We start from the raw sequence: 17,529 nt of genomic DNA, 5'->3' as shown, positions 1-17,529 counted from the left end.
TGGATGAAAGGATGAAATATATGATCGATTTCAGGAAAATAGCACCCTAATTTCCCTCTCAGGATATTCCATGTCAGGTTGAGGGATTCATTAGTGATCTTTTGGACTGCACTTCGTCATTAGGAGTATTGTTTCTACCGCATAGCTGGTCACAACTCGTATAAGAAAACAGGAATGGAATCAGCTCTGTTGAGATATTGACAAAGTTCAGATGTTGGTTTCCTGTCTCCTATTTCAGTATCAGATAGATTCTAGAAAAGTACCAACACTATAATTTTGTAGAGAGGGTTGGATAACTTAGAACTATCAGCTGGTATGAGCGGATGGGACAATAGTACTCCGTAACCCACAACCCAGATAATCTATATGTATGTAAATGTGCTTACATAACTATTGTATGCTCTTATTTTATCTAATACAACACCATATAGGTTAGGTTTTGCCTAACTCTTTCCATAAAAAAAAAAAACTTTATAAGAGGCTATCTTCCAAAAATAAAGAGTCCACATATTGATAGGACTCCCCATGTGCCTAAGAAGAAACATAGAAATATAATGCAGTGGTCCGAAAGTATAGATTTGTGGATAAGAAAGTGGTGGAAATAATCTAAATTGCTTTTGTATAAGAAAAATAATGCCTAAAGCCTCCTTTCTATCTAAACCCTAGTAATATATGAGTTCATATCCATGAAAAAACCCTTTCAAACTTTCCTATGCTCCACCATATGTATGAAAGTATATATGACATATGCACATCTTATCATGACAATTAAGCCTTGATATTCCCAAAATTGAAATCTTGCAATAATATTGCCTTGTTGGGGGGAAAACATCAAAGTTGTCTCAAAGCAGTTAAGAGGAGAGGATATTGAACATAAAGTGATTATGGAGATAGAAGGTTTTGAAAAGACGAGGCACTTGTGCATCATCCTCCTAAGTAAGAATGCAAATACAAGGTCATCTCCTAGAAAAAAAGAAGGCCAGAGTTGATATTGAAATTGTCATGCCCCCGACCCGAGATTGTGAGTCGAAGATCATGACAACTGCTGCATACTTATAAGAAACTCTTTTCATAAGCATGCAAGGCATCTCATCATAATATCATAAACAAACAGCTAAATAAATTTTAATATTTAATGATCAAACCTTAGTTCAAATAATAAATCAAAACTCAATGTCCAAAAAGAAAATAGATGTTTGACAAAGTCAACATTAAAATAAAATCTTGCATCAATTCTGAAGAAATACTAAATCAAATAAAGCAAGCTAACTCCATCTCTAATCGTACTCCCAATGAAAATCCCGCATCATGCTAATTTTCTGAATCTGTAAAAGAAAATAGAAAACTCATCATGAGCTAAATAGCCTAGTAAGTAATGTATACCTTTAACTGAATAAATCAGGCAATAATTTACATATATCAATTTACTGATAATAACATAATAAATATATGAGTTCAAGAATTCATATTTTAATTCATTGCACTATCAAATATTCATATATAAATCTTCAATTCATTATAATTTTAAATTATGTTTGTCATTTTAAATTCATCAAATTTCTTATGTTCTTCTTATCAACCATGAACTATGATTATATTTTCTTTGTGGCAGGATCATGATACCACATATCTTCTTACGATAAGTTGTGAATCATCTAACAGCAAAGTCCTTTGAAATCACTGATCTCACTGACGGTTTGTCACTGATCTCGATGGCGAATGTCGCTGGTCTCGCTGGCGACATAAACTCTCAGGACAAATTAATTATCAACATATTAACCCCCATTGATGGTACCCTTTACATAGTCAGATTGTCAAGTACATCATCTTCCAATTTCATATATTATTTCAGTAATAATATAAATAAATGATATTCAAATCAATCAATCGTATCATTCTTTATGATCATACATCATCATAATTAATTTCAAAGAAAATATCTTCAATCATAAGCATATCATGAATTAATATGATTCAGAATTTATCAATTTATAATTTATCAGATAAATTTAGTAAAGGTAAAATACTATTTATATCAAAAGCAATCCAAACTATGGATCCTATAAATTCTGAAAATCTTCTTCTGAACTTGGTATGTCAAAATATCATATTTTAATCAAAATTTCATCATAATTAAAATAAAATTTCTAAAATCCAACATCCTCATATAGATTGACTAGGTGGTAGCATCCAAGATTTTTTATTAGTCCATCTAAGCTATTAAAGAAAAACCCTTCTTTACTACTTTTTTTTAATCCATCAATCCTAATAGGGAACCAAGAGAGAAAGAAGAGGGAAGATGGAAGAGAGAGAGAGTAGAGAGAGAAAGTCTCCTCTCTCTGCTCTCTCTCTTTTTTTTTCTTTTCCTTCTTTTTTTTTCTTTTTTTTTTCTTTTCTCTTTTCCTCCTCTCTTCTTCTTCCTTCGTTTAAACAGAACAGGGGACCATGGTCCCCTTCTTCTCCATCCCCATCTCGTGGAGGTTCATTGGAATGGTGAGTGGGGGTTCAACCCAGGGTGGCGTAGTCATGGCTCCACGTTCGGGTGCTCCCCAATGATGGATGGTGCCGAAAAACTCAAGAACAAGGACAACCAAAACAGGGTTTCAAGATCTGATTTTTTCTCCAAAAATCAATAGATAAAATCCAAAAATCTTAGCTAAATTCTAGAAGAAATCAAAATAGGAGGTTTCTTAAAGGATTACTTGGGTTCTTAAAGATCTTTGGACTACAAATTTGCTGGCACAACACTTTAAACCGAAAGCAAGGAGGGAAGAACATGGAAGAAAATCAGGAAGAAGAAGAATTTTCAGTGATTCATGGCCAAGGAAGGGAGGGGGCTTTTGTTTTATAGAGGAGGGCTTAGGGTTTCGCTTGGATTCGGTCTCCTTATTAGGGTAGAAAGAAGACTTTCAACGGGAGTCTTCTTCCTCCTATTAATTCCTCTATTTTTTTTTTAGATTGGGCTTGGGCTTGGGTCATAACATTCTTCACCCCTAAAAGAAATTTATCCTCAAAATTTTTTCTACCTACAGTCTCAAAGAGCTGGGGATATTTCTTCATCATTTCTTCCTCTAGTTTTCAAGTGGCTTCTCCTTCCGAATGTCGACTCCACTATACCTGACATAGGGAATGTTACGACACCTTAGCACTTTACGGTCCACGATCCGTACAGGATATTCTTCATATGATAAATCCTTTCTAGCTTGCAAGGTTCAAGTTCATGATGTGACTTGGGTTTGGTAGATATTTCTTCAACATAGAAACATAAAAAATATCATGCACTCCAGCAAGTGAAGGTAGCGAGGCAAGTCTATAAGCTACCTCATCAATTTTTTCCAAAATCTCGAATGGATCCACATATCTGAAATTCAATTTGCCACGAATGCCAAATCTTGAGATTCTTTTGAAGGAGATACTTTGAGAAATATATGTCAAAATTTGAAATTCTAATTTTTTCTCTGTTATCTGCATAATCTTTTCTGCTTATTTTATGCTATCCGAAGTTGCTCTTTAATTAATTGAATTTTCTCGATTGCTTATTGAACAAGTTTGGGATCCAATATTCTTTGCTCGCCAACATCATCCCAGTGAATCAGTGATCGACATCTTCTACCATATAATGCTTCATAAGGTGCCATACCAATGCTAGCCTGATAACTATTATTATAAGCAAACTCAATCAAAGATAAATGCTCATCCCATGAACCTTTCATATCTAAAATACAAGTTCTCAATATATCTTCTAAGATCTAAATAGTTTTCTCTGACTGGCCATCATCTATGGATGAAAGGCTGTACTGAAGTTTAATTTTATTCCTAATGCTTTCTGTAAGCTCTTCCAAAATTGTGATACAAATATGATGTCTCAATCCGATACAATGGTCACTGAAATTCATGTAACCTTACTATTTCTTTCATATATAATTTTGCTAGTCTTTTCAAAGTGAACTCAACTCTAATTGGTAGAAAATGCATAGACTTTGTCAATCGATTCATAATCACCTAGGCTGCATCACTATTATTTGAAGTCTTAGGTAGTCCAGTTACAAAATCCATAGTGATATGTTCTCACTTCCATACTGGAATATCAAGGGGTTAGAGTAGTCCTGTGAGTTTCTAATATTCAGCTTTAACCTGTTGATACACCAAATATTGAGCCACAAATTGAGTGATCACTCTCTTCATGTTATTCCACCAATACATTTTTTTATGACTCTATACATCTTAGTACCTCTCGGATGGACTGTATAACCGATCTAATGGATTTTCTGAAGTATTTCTTGTTTGAGTACTGAATCATTGGGTATGTAAATTCTATTTTCAAACTTAATGAACCATCATCATGTATCTTGAATTTAGATTGAACACCAGCTTCCACTGAATCTCTTATTTTCATTAATTATGGATCATCATTCTGGACGACTTTAATTCTTTCAATAAGTGTTGGCTGAATTTTTATGTTGGCTAATCGTATTGCTGAGTTATATACTCGAATATCTAATTTTAATATTTTTATATCCTCCAATATTTGGCATTGCTGTGTGATTAAAATAGCCAAATTTCTTATGGATTTTCTACTGAGAGCATCAGTAACAACATTAGCTTTTCCAAGATGATAATAAATTGTTAAATCATAATCCTTCAACAGTTCTAACCATCTTCTTTGTCTCATATTTAGTTTCTTCTACATAAAAATATATGTCAAACTCTTATGATCCATAAACACTTCACACTGCACACCGTATAAATGATGTCTCTAGATTTTCAGGGCAAAAATCACTGCTGCTAACTCTAAATCATGTGTTGGATAATTCTATTTATATGGCTTCAATTGTCTTGAGGCATAAGCCACTGTCTTACCATGTTGCATCAATACACAGCCAAGTCCCTTTTTAGATGTATCACTATATATTGTGAATCCTTCATTTTCTATTGGTATAGTAAGGATAGAGGCTGAAACTAATCATTGTTTTAATTTTTAAAACTTTGTTCACAATCCTCGATCCACTCAAATTTAATCCCTTTTTTAATAAGATGAGTCAAAAGTATAGCTATATGGGAGAATCCTTCTATAAATCATCTGTAATAACTTGTCATTCTCAAAAACTTCGAATCTCAAAAATATTTATGGGTCTATTCCACTATACCACAGCTTTCACTTTTGTTGGATCCACAGAAATTTCATCTTTAGACATGATGTGTCCCAAAAATGCTATTTTGTCCAACCAAAATTTTTACTTCTTTAATTTGGCAGAAAGCTTCTCTTTCCTTAAAATTTATAGTACACACCGTAAATGTTCCTCATGTTTCAATTTGCTTCTTGAATATACCAAGATATCATCAATGAACACAATAACAAATTTATCAAGATAGAATTTGAATATTTTATTCATTAAATCCATGAAGGCTACTGGAGCATTGGTTAACCCAAATGGCATCACTAAAAATTCATAGTGTCCATAACGAGTTCTAAATGCAGTCTTTGTTATATCTTCTACTTTGATTTTTAATTGATGATATCCTAAATGAAGATCCATTTTAGAAAAAACTTATGCACCTTACAACTAATCAAACAAATCATCAATTTGAGGCAAAGAATACTTATTTCTAATAATCTCATTCAACTCCCTATAGTCGATACAAAGCCTTGTACTTTCATTTTTTTTTCACAAACAAAACTAGAGCTCCCCAAGGAGATACATTGGATCTTATAAAATCCTTATCCAACAAATCTTGTAACTGATCTTTTAACTCCTTCAACTCCCATAGGAGGCATTTGATAAGGGCTTTAGAAATCAGACCGGCATTAGGTGCCAACTCAATGGTAAATTCAATTTCTCTATTCGGTGGTAATCCGGATAAATCATCAATGAATACATCCAAAAATTTATTCACAATAGGAATATCCTGTAACCTCAATTCATCATGTTCTATATTTTTTATCGATACTAGATAACCTCTACATCCCTTTTTTAGCATTTATCTAACTTGCACAAATGAAATGATACATGGAGGGATGATTTCTGTACTTTTATCAAAACTGAATACTAATTCATCTGGTATTTGAAAGTTCACTCTCTTTCCATGACAACCTACAAAGGCATGATAAGTAGCAAGCCAATTCATTCCTAAAATGACATCAAAATCATGCATATCCAGGACCATCAAATCTACTGATAATTCTCTTTCTCCTATTCTGATACTACATGACTTGCACATAGTTTCGATACTCAAAATACCACCTATTGATATCTCAACATATAATTTAGTTTTCATAGATTTATATATTATATCATGTTGTCTAATAAAAGTAGTGGATATAAAAGAATGTGTAGCATCAGAATTAAACAAAATAGAAGCATAGATACCAGACATAGGAATAGTACTTATCACCATAGCATTGGAGGTCTGAGCATCCTGTTACATAAGTGCATAAATTCTTCCTTGAGTTTTTGGCTTTTGACCTTCATCTTTTGTTTGAGTGGATCTATTCTGGTTTCTCTGGGGATAATCTATAATTTTGTGTCCCTTCTGTCCACAGCTAAAATATGAACCAATATTCCATGGGCAATTAGAAGACTCATGATCTCTTCGACTGCATCTCAATATCTACCCACCTCATTCTCATAATTCTTATCATTTGTTGCCTTCTTTGCTGGACCCTTATTATTCTGATTTTGTCCTTATGTTTCACCAAACCTATTTCTCTTCTTCTGATTTTATTCTCTCTCAGCATGTGCTTCATTAATCTCTCTCTTAATTATTAAAGCTTTATTCATAACTGAGAAATAAATAGTTAACTCATAAGGTATGATTTATTTTCTAATTTTCATCTTCAGCTCTATTTCAAATTTATGTACTCTATCTTGCTGAATTTTAACTAATCTTGGAACAAACTTGGCTACCTTCATGAATTTAGCTTCATACTCTGCAACGAATCTGTTTTCCTATTTCAAATGAATGAACTCTTGCTCTTTCTGTATTCTGACACTTTGAAGAAAATACTTATCAAAAACTTTGCCTCAAAATCTCTCCTATGTGAGTGGTATTCTATCATATTCATATTTTTGTTCAAGTATCCGCCACCAGTTATATGCCTCACCTTATAATAGATATGCTGCATAGCAAATCTTCTCATCATCATGGCATTCTTGCATGACAAATGCCTTTTCTATCTCCATAATCCAGTTGTCAGCTTCTAGTGGCTCGATGGTCCCTTTGAAGGCTGGAGGAGCCAGCTTCTTAAACTCCACGATGTTGTTCTCTGCACTGGATATTCTCCATATCCATATGTCAGTGGAGGATGCTGATGTGGCTGTGCATGTTATTATATTTGTTATTATTGAAGCAACTATTGCTGTGTTTGCACTACTCCAATTAGGGTCTGCATTAACTGGGTCATGTTCGGCTCTTCCTGCACCATCAGAGTATTTCCAGTAGGGTCAATAATTTTCTCTTACTGAGAGGTGCCACTATTTAGTTGGAGAGTGTTATCACTAAGCCGGTTCGATGTTTTTCCTACAGCTCCTTAAGTATTCTTCATTCATCATGGAGGCATATTGACCTATGTCAAATTGGGATGATAACTTATCATTAATAAAGTTATAAACTTATTTAAGGTAGGTCAGATCATAATCATCATAAACTAACATCTCAATATCCCTAATATCTATCCATTACTCACTCATTTTATTCTAAATGTTTTATCTATCTACTTATGCTCTGATACCATATAAATTGTCACACCCCTGACCTAAGATTGTGAGTCGAAGTCATGACAATCACTGCATACTCATAAGAAACTCTTCCTATAAGCATGCAAGCCATCTCATCATGATATCATAAACAAATAGCTAAATAAATTTTAATATTTAATGATCAAATCTGAGTTCAAATAATAAATCAAAACTCAGTGTCCAAAAGGAAAATAAATATTTGACAAAGTCAATATTTAAAATAAAATCTTGCATCAATTCTGAAGAAATTTAAATCAAATAAAGCAAGCTAACTCCATCTCTAATCACACACCCAATAAAAATTCCGCATCATGCTAATTTTTTGAATCTACAAAAGAAAATAGAAAACTCATATAAAGAAGGAAGAAGAAGAGGAAGAGGAAGAGGAGAAAGGAAAGGATGGTGGCATCTGTGAGGCACTATAGTGTAGCCAACCACCCGACGGTGGTCAAGCAAGAAATGGTCAATGGTAGGTAATTGGCCAAGTTCAACACCAATAAAAAAATAAAATAAGGGACTTTGGCTTGCTAGATTTGCCCATCATCTTGTTCATTAGTGGCCATGCTCTCGCCACAAAGGATCATGGATGATCAAGGCTTGGCAAAGGTACATCAACCAAAAAATAGCCATTGTGGTGGTTAGAAAAGGGTGAAAGGAATAAAGAAAAGAAGGGTGGAATAGAGGATTTTATCCTTGATTGTTTTCTGGCAAAATTGAGGCATGCAACCATGATTTAAATTTTAAGGAAGCAAAGGAAAGAAAAGGAAGGAAGATCAAGGCATACCTTGGCTTCGATGAGCTCTACAGCCCCAATTTTCTGATAGGCATGGTGAAAGGGAGCCACAAACTCGAGGGGAAAAGAAGGGAGAAAGAAGAAGAGATGGAGGAAGTTCTCAAAGGCAAAGGTCATGGAGGAGAGGCAATGTCCCTTTATAGAAGAGCTTAGGATTTGGTGGCCTCTAGGTCTCCAATTTCTTCCCGGAGTGCTTGAAGATCATAGTTAGAAACAAGAGTCCCAATGGGAGTCTTTCTCCTATCATGCATGAAGCATGCCTAGTTTTAATAGTATTGGGTTATAGGTAGGTCTGGCCAATCAAGTATACCAGATCATTTCACTGAGATTCACAGTAGTAAAAGAAAATAAATAAACTTTTTTTGCTCCTTAATATTTTCATCCTCACTAGATAACACGTCCAATTATTTTTTTCCCTCACCATAAAAGTACAAACTAAAATATGGAAAGTGAAAACGCAATAGGTTAGGAGGTCAATGAAAGATGATGAGGATTTATATACTAAAGGATAGGAGTCTCTAAAATCTTATGCACATTTAGTAACAAAAATAAAAATATTAAATATTAAATAAAAATAAAAAATAAAATAAAAATGGGAGATAGAGATTCAAGATGGCTAAGATTGCTAGAGAGCACATGAGAGAGTGTTATATGAAAAATAAGGTTATTGTAGAGTACCAATGGGAGATAAAAATAATTTTGGAGTACAAACATGAGTGAATACTTTTCTCTCCCTTCTTGGTTAGGAAGCCAATGAAAGAGGATGAGGTTTCATATTCTATAGGTTAGCAGTCTCTAAGCTTCCATGCACATTTGGCAACAAAAAATTTAAAAAAATATTAAATCAAATACAAAAATGAAAAACAAAAATGGGAGATAGAGATTCAAGGTGGCTAAGATTGTTGGAGAGCGAGAGAGCGAGTGTGTTAGATGAAAAATAAGGTTATCGTATGGTACTATATGAAGATAAAAATAAATTTGGAGTACAAATGTCCATTGAATGTAGGATTGGGATACAAAAGAGGGGATTAAAATTTTTTCATGTTTTGTTTTCAAAACTACCTATGCTGACTTTCTACAAAAGAAAAAAAAAACTATGTTGATCATTGTAATAAAATTGCTCATAATCAAATAATATTTCCTTCACGGATGAATTTGACAAATCCAAAAGAAGCCAAATTCTCTTTCTAATAAAGTATGGATTTGTAGTAAAATATTAAATTCCATCTTATAATTGTTGTCACAACATGTAATTTTCAAATTGCATTGGCATTTTGGTTAGAAAAAAGAATGACACAGCCTAATATAAACAAGTAGGATTATGGAACACACCTTTTCTTTTTGCTTTCTTTTTTTTCTTTTTGTTTTTTTTTTTTTGGTATGACACTTTGGAAATGATTTGATTGCATCAAACTTTTAAAAGCACTTTATCAGATAAACAATACAGGATTTTGCAAAATGTTGTGAAATAATTTGGTTATATTAAGAGGAAAGACTAAAAATTACATAAAGTCTACTAGGAAAATGTATAAACATGAATTTTATTAGCTCTAAGTGGACCATTTTGATTTTACTAGATTGTACAAAGTCCTTTGCAATTAAGGGTGGCAATCCAAGGCTCGACATGCCCAGACAGCCCAAACTCGATCTAGGATACATATGGATTTGGCATAATTAGTTCATATCACAAGCAGGTTGATCCTACCAGCCCATTTATTAAATAGGTTAGTTTTAAATCGGAAGTCTTAATCTGTTTACCCGAGTTCCACCTATGGTTGGACTCATTAAAATCTATTTGACTATTATAAAGATATGTCTAAAGTTTTGGGGCCTTGGATTAGAGATAATAATCTAGGATCCAACCTACCAATCTGATACGGACATAACATGAGATAATCAGGTACATAGGGTTTGCATGACTATGGTTGGACATATTTAAAATCCATTTGACTAATAGAATGAAAAGAATAAAGGTTTGAGAGCCTTGGATTAGAGGTATTAATCCATGACCCAACCTAAAAACCTAATATGGACATACGATAAGATAATCAGGTTGCCCATGTCCAGTTGAATTAACAACTTATTGTGGAGCCGATTAAGTTGACTTGTTTATTAAATAGATTATACATGTTGGGCTATCGAATAGGTTAGATTCATGTTTTGATTTTCAATTCATTTAGTAAATGGATCGAGTTCATGTTGATGATCTTTCTTCTATTGGATTATTTTAATATCCTTTTTGCATTTTTTATGATTTCTAGAAAAGGTTCAAAGAGACTTGTATAATTAATATAATGATTTAAAATCTTCAAAATATAATGCCATATTAAATAATTAATATAAGGAGAGTTGTATTTAATGAAGTCCATTTGTTCAAGACGTGGTTGGAATTTGTAGGTTTTGAGCTAAAACCATATTCACGTGCTGTCTTGGCTTAGCATGACTGGCTGTTCTATATGCAATCCATAATTAACTTTTTAATCATTCTCCTATTTTATTTACATTAATGATGGCTTTAAACTCACGTCAATAGGCTTGCCCTCTAGAGGCCTATAACAGAGATTATTGCTCATAAGGGGCTCTATAGAAAGGGCTGAAGTCGAGGGTTATTCACATAGATAAGCCATTAACATTTGCTGTTAGCATGAACAGCGAGCCCTATGAAATGGGGTAGTCCTTTGGTTCATGCCTCTGCAAAATAGTGCTTGTGGTGGGAGGCTTCACGATGTAGTTAGGATCCAGGCCAGTGCCAACATCATTAAAAATTAACTTTATATATGTAAGAAACAATGGGTTTTCCTTTTTGTTTTTTCCAAAAAAGCATTGCCAACTGTACCAACAACATGGTGAGATAACTAGAAAAAAAATTTCAAAAAAAAGTAGATAAAGATAGTATGACAGGAAACGGAGAGCTAACCCAACAGTTAGGGACAGCAGTTAGGCAGATTTTTTTTGGATATACGATCCATTCCAAATCTTAATAGGATTGTTTAGTGTATCCTAATAAGGTTTAGGATTTAAAACTAAAATCCATGTGGGTTTGAGATGGATTTGAGATTTATCCCTCTTATACCCACTATCCAAATCCAATTATATATATATATTATAATTTTTTATAAAATGTATCCTTATAATATGTAGACAACACAACAACCATTTTCATAAATAGATTGATAATTTATTATACATTTACACTCTTATATATGGTAGACCTTTTCCCACATTGGTTGATCATTTCTTTTTCTTTTCACTTGGAAGGAGAGTCCCAAGGGAGATTGGAGAGGTTTTTGAGGTTTCGGCTGGGGTTTTTGCTCAAACATATGGGATTTTGTGCAAGTTGTGGAGGTGTGAGTTGGTCCCTTAAGGTTTTGAGAGATTAATCTTGGTAGAAGCATGATACTTTGTAGGGTTTGCAGATTTTTGATTGGAAGGATTCTTTTTTGGCTACAAAAATTTTCACTTTTTGGAGTTTTCTTCTATGATAATATGAATATGAATGAGGGTTAATCTGGTGGTTTGGGTAGCCGGTGGGTACACCAATTTTAAATGGGTTGGGTTTGGAATTTATAGTTAATTTCATAATCGAGTTTGGGATGGGTCAGTAGTAAGATTTTAAATGGATTCAGATACAGGCAAGGCAAATCTTGTGGGTATCCTACCCATTGCCATCCCATCCAACATCTTAAATTATGGAAAAAGAATGTTTAAGATGTTTTCATGCTTTTCAGGCATAAATTAACACTCTGGCCAACCACATGCCCTCTAATTAACTGAAAGAATTTTAGAAAGAATCATGCAATAAAGTTGGAATCAGAGCAACATTACACATCAAATAATATACACAGACACAAGGAAAACATAAGGACAAGTACACAAACGTCAATAAGAATTGGATACTGAAAGACATAACATGCATGGAGTACACATCAAGGAGCAAATATAATAATGCAAAACAAAGTTCACAGAAATATTAACTGTTGGCTGCAGCTCACAACAATGATAGGATTCTCCACTGCTTTAGCCAAAGAGATCAACAAAACAAGTATGACATCGAAAATGACCAATTCAAAAGTCAAATCTTCAATCAACACCTGATTTATAAAATAAGAAAACATCTCTGCTTACATATAGAACTAGATCATGATATTCTACATCTTTAGTGAAATAAATTTCGTATACGTAAAAGTGATTGAACAACTTTTATCTGATCTTTGAACTATTTATATTCACAGATTACTCCTTTCCAATAGAGTTCACTAGATTATTGTGGTATACTAACTAGGTGACTTTCCTTGGATCTTTCGTATCATCTTTGGTGCTTTCTTCACAAGCATCAAGTGGAGGAAACTCCTGCTGCAGTGGTTGATGGGTGTATAGAACTTGTCCGGAGCCTTTCAATGGTCAAGAGAGGGGGAGAGAAAAAGAAAAAAAATTCTGGATCAATTTGTAACAGTCTGGTGTACAGTATTCTTCCTCTGCAATATACCATCCGTGCTGTTGTTTGTCTATAAAACACTGAATATGCTGCTTCCTATACAATGTAATGCATCTGCAAGCTCGATATGGCCACTGCAAAGGAGAATATAAGTGCAATGTAAACTTAAGAGCAACAGTGCCGATTTTATATAGTGTACTACTACATGATAGCAGCAAGATCTGGTTTGTAAATTTAAAGAGGTGCCCCAGTAAAATATAAAGGGAAAGAGCAAGATGCATCAGCTACAAATGTAGGAAAAGATTAGGATCATTAAATTTGGTTGTCGAATGATGCCTCCCTGATTTCAAACAATTCAATAAAACAATGCAATAAAGTATCCCACTGTGGAATGCAAGAGGGATATACACATTATAGCTCAGAGCAAGTCCAAACAAAGTTGATATGAGTCACCATAAATAATGTTCCCAACTGACAACAATACATTTTCTAAACCCAATTCATGGTCCAAATCCAAAAACACATTATCAGAATAAAAGGAAAAGAAATGGCAAAGAATCCCAATTTGATGGGAGAATCAAGGGGAAATTATTGAGATATTTACATATCATCCTTAAACTTATTATCTATTCTATTTGCTCACCTATCTTGCTCACTGTAGTTGATGCCTGTCTGTCTTGTAGAGCCTTTGTTTCGAACATAAACTGCCAATGAAGAAAATGATCTACATGATCATTACACGAAAAAGTATTTGATGGAGAGACAGTAAACACTTTTAAGAAAGCCGAATTTTATTTTTGAGAAATAAACAAATCTTTTTCCTTTTGGGCTTTCACCTTCTGGAATGTTTTGTTCAACAATCCTATAACAACCGTCGGACTGTGGCATTGGAAGCTCAGGGAGAAGCTGCAGGTTAAGGAGGCGTCTTCTCTCAAGTTCAATTGCATATTCATGCTCTTCAATCAGTTGCCTTTTTAAAGGACTAGAATCATGACAAACCCTTGACACTGAAAGAGGTGGAGAATTTATGCATATTTTAGAGCTACTCATGGGCTTGAATCCCATCTCCCCCAAAAAAACAAAAAAACAAGAAAAAAGGATAAATACAGAAAGAAAGAAGGGATTATCAAATCTATAAAGATAGCAATTATGGACAAATATGCGAATCCTACTCACCTGCATTAATATCCGGATGCATTTCAAGAAATTGGTAAGATCCTAAAAGCCCCATTTTTTCAGCATGCATTCTGCCAAAAAGAAAAAAACGAAAAGAAAAGAAAAAGAGAAATCCAAATCATCAAAAAGAAAATTAGAAATGGGGAAAATAGGTATGATTAGATTTACAACCCTAACTCCCAAAGGTGACTATTGTTTTCGTGACAACACCACATGCTTCAGAAAACATTATAAGTATTTGTTACCCAGTAATCAAAACCTGAATTGAATGCTGACAATCTGACATATAATCAAAAGAAGAATCATCCTTCTGCGCAACTCATTACATTATAGAAAATGTTCAAAATTAATGATTTAATAAAAACCTGAAATACATCCTTAAAAATAAATGCATTGTTCTGCCAAATTATAGATGACTTAGAATTTGAAGTCTCAGAATCACCAATTACAATGGCTGTACATAATACGTATCACATGAAAGCCTATGGCTCAATTAGATTTACAAACACAAACATACACTAGCAACATATGATGCTAAGAAGATTCTACAGGATTCCAGGAATGCAAGATGGTGAGGCTGCAGGCAGTACTCAGATGTCGTCCTTGTAATGCAGAAGACACGTGATGATTTATGGACATGGTGAAGAACATACTACTACTTATGCATCTCAGGGGCTTATTTACAGGTTTGATATGAAAAATTAAAAATTTATGTGATGCTGGCCTTGATATTGGATTGAAAGTTCAACAATTACCATGGGCACTTTACAGTGACTGGGTTTCAAGTTGTCACTCAACTGTAGCAAATCCCAGGATGTTTAGTTACCATGCATGGCTTTTCACCATGTGAATCTCATGAAACTTTCCCAAGAGAATCACTTCAAACAACTAGTGGCCATACTAATAGATCAGTGGGCTTGCCTACATTTCTGCACTCATCGTAGCTGTGGGTTCACTTGAATATATTTTGAGTTTGCCTTGTTATTCCGGGTTAACTAGGTCTACATATGCTTCTGTAGACATCTTATAGTTGGGAACTTGGACAGCATAGTGGACAAAGATGACATTGAAGACCTATTTCCTTTAAATAGTAATGGAAGATTGAAGGAAAAAAAAAAGCTGACCAATAAAATCCAGAATAAGGAATAGAAGATAGACTAACCTTGATACAGCGCTAATCTAACAAAAGTGGGTTCTTCTTCCATTAAAGAATGGTATTATCATGAAAGCAGAGACAAATCAAGTAGAGTGATCATGGATACTGACCTGTCAGTAAGCTTTGATTTTTCTACATAGGGCTTAGCCAGAACCCAGTATCCACAAATCAAATGAGGTTGTCCCATCGCTAAAATAAGTTGTGCAGTTTCCGGGTGGTAGAAGCTCACAAAACCAAACATTCGTTTCTCTCGTCGTGGTATTTGCACACCACGAACCGGACCATACTTGCTGATCACAGAGAAAAGGTAGTACACTAAAACTCGGCAAACTTGTTTCATTATTTAAACCTTTTCAAGAAGAAGAGGAAGAGAATACCTGAAGTAGTTTACAACATCATCATTAGTGAATTTGCTTTCAGCTCGGAAAGTAATATAAATCATGCAGAGTGATTCTCCTAGGTCACTTCCCTCATTCCTGTACTCCAAGTAATGCGGAGCCTCTTCCGCTAGTGCCACTGCAAGCTCTCCATATGGTCTGCAACTAAATTATGACCACAATTAATGGAGATTTAAAAAGGCAAAAAAAAAAAAAGGTGAAAAAGTTATACTGTGTTTCACTAGGATACAGGTTTCTCGTCCACAAGAATTGAAGTGGAACACCATTAATTATCTAGGCAGGATTTGTTGCGGGAGGAGGCATCTTTAATCCCACATCGATTGTTAGTTAAGGAATAGTCAAGAAAGACTCTGATTTATATGGAATAGAACTTTTTCTCTCTCTTGAGACATCTTTTAAAGGTTAAAATTAACCGTAAGGTTTAAAATGATCGGGTCCATTGAAGCCTAAAGACAGCCAAAGCCCAAGCAAATAATACCTCATAAATGCAGAAGTACTAAGAAGCAAATAATACCTCACACATGCAGAAGTACTAAGAAACAATTATGAGAGAGCAAAGAAGTACCTATCTGTAAACCGAATACTTTTCAGTTGGGCAAGCAACCGTATCAAGCTGAAACTAGCATTCACATGCTGCTGGCTGTCGCTAAGGTACCCCTCAGGCTGAAGCAACTTCCCATACTTTTCAAGATACAATATGGGTAATGCGGCTAAAGAAACAGGCAACCCCCTCCTTGATTTTAAGAGCTCCATGATCTCCATTTCTAACTCCTCCAGTGGCCCAGGCTGAATGGCCAGGTCTTGATTACTTAACTCATTAATATTTGCAATATGGTTATGGGATAATCCATCAAACATGATCTGACCAAGAGAGAACCTACAGCTTGTACCATTCTCACAGTAACCCATATTAAAAAAATGACAAGGCTTGACAGGGAATTCTTGCAAATCTCCACCTGGTGCTGCCTCTGGGTAGTGGTCATTGCCGGATGAATTGAGCCCCAAGAGGTTTGCAGCATTTAACTGTTCACTGAAGCTGATAAACTCTTCATGGCGATGGAAGTCTCCAATAAAGTCAGCATCTGGAGGTAGAAGGTCAAAATTGTTGACAGGTGGTTGGATCGGCTGATGGGGAAGAGCATGCATAGGATTCAAAGTGTTGGGCTTCGAAGATGATAACAGATAAGCTTTGGCTTCATTGATCAGACCAAGAATCTTCATATCAGTTCCACAGGCATACTCCATGATTTCTTGATGGCTATGCTTCAAAAGAAGGTAACCGATGATCTTGGTGGCATTCCCCGGCTCGAGATATTGGATTCGGCTGAGTAAAATTTTGGTATTTTCGGTGACGTCCATTGTTGATTGCTTGTCTCTTCAAATACCAAACAAAAGGAAGAGAAGATTAAGAAGAAAGTGAACATTCTTTCTAGACAAATATGAAAGCAACAACAGTTGTTACATAAAACAACAGCACTACATGGATTGCTGAAATTATAAATATGTTTTCTGAGCAGAGCTTAACAAGCTTGTGTGACAAAAAATAAGCCAAGCCAATGTTCCATGAAAGAAGTAGTGATAACATTAAATATAAAAAATCCAAACCGTGCTAACTCTGGAAAGTAACAGATCTGGCAGAGCAATGAGCTTTTTATCTAAAAGACAGAAACATAACACCACAACCACCACCATCGATGCAAGAAGAAGAAGAAGAACAAGAAGAGTGGGAAATAGAGAATAAAAACGAGGAAGAAGAATAAAAACTTTACAATTTATTACGCTTTACATAATTACATGGCTTATCCTGTTCTTTTCCAAAGCTATGTTATAAATAA

General features: G+C 34.5%; 1 protein-coding gene across 1 annotated transcript in view; it reads right to left on the bottom strand.

Moving 5' to 3' along the window:
• Nucleotides 1-17,053, bottom strand: part of LOC105034550 (zinc finger CCCH domain-containing protein 18-like) — a 39,820-nt gene extending 22,767 nt beyond the window's left edge. The window contains exons 1-6 of the mRNA XM_073249068.1: nucleotides 16,260-17,053; nucleotides 15,674-15,832; nucleotides 15,407-15,586; nucleotides 14,141-14,211; nucleotides 13,801-13,971; nucleotides 13,608-13,668 (exon numbers count right to left, since the gene is read on the bottom strand). Of these exons, the coding sequence (XP_073105169.1) occupies nucleotides 13,608-13,668; nucleotides 13,801-13,971; nucleotides 14,141-14,211; nucleotides 15,407-15,586; nucleotides 15,674-15,832; nucleotides 16,260-17,053 (1,436 nt within the window). The remainder of the gene's footprint in view (nucleotides 1-13,607; nucleotides 13,669-13,800; nucleotides 13,972-14,140; nucleotides 14,212-15,406; nucleotides 15,587-15,673; nucleotides 15,833-16,259) is intronic.
• Between the last annotated feature and the right edge of the window lie 476 nt (nucleotides 17,054-17,529).

This window comes from Elaeis guineensis, chromosome 15 (genome assembly GCF_000442705.2).
Source record: "Elaeis guineensis isolate ETL-2024a chromosome 15, EG11, whole genome shotgun sequence".
In the NCBI taxonomy this organism is placed as follows: domain Eukaryota; kingdom Viridiplantae; phylum Streptophyta; class Magnoliopsida; order Arecales; family Arecaceae; genus Elaeis; species Elaeis guineensis.
This window is presented reverse-complemented; position numbering and strand designations above follow the sequence as displayed.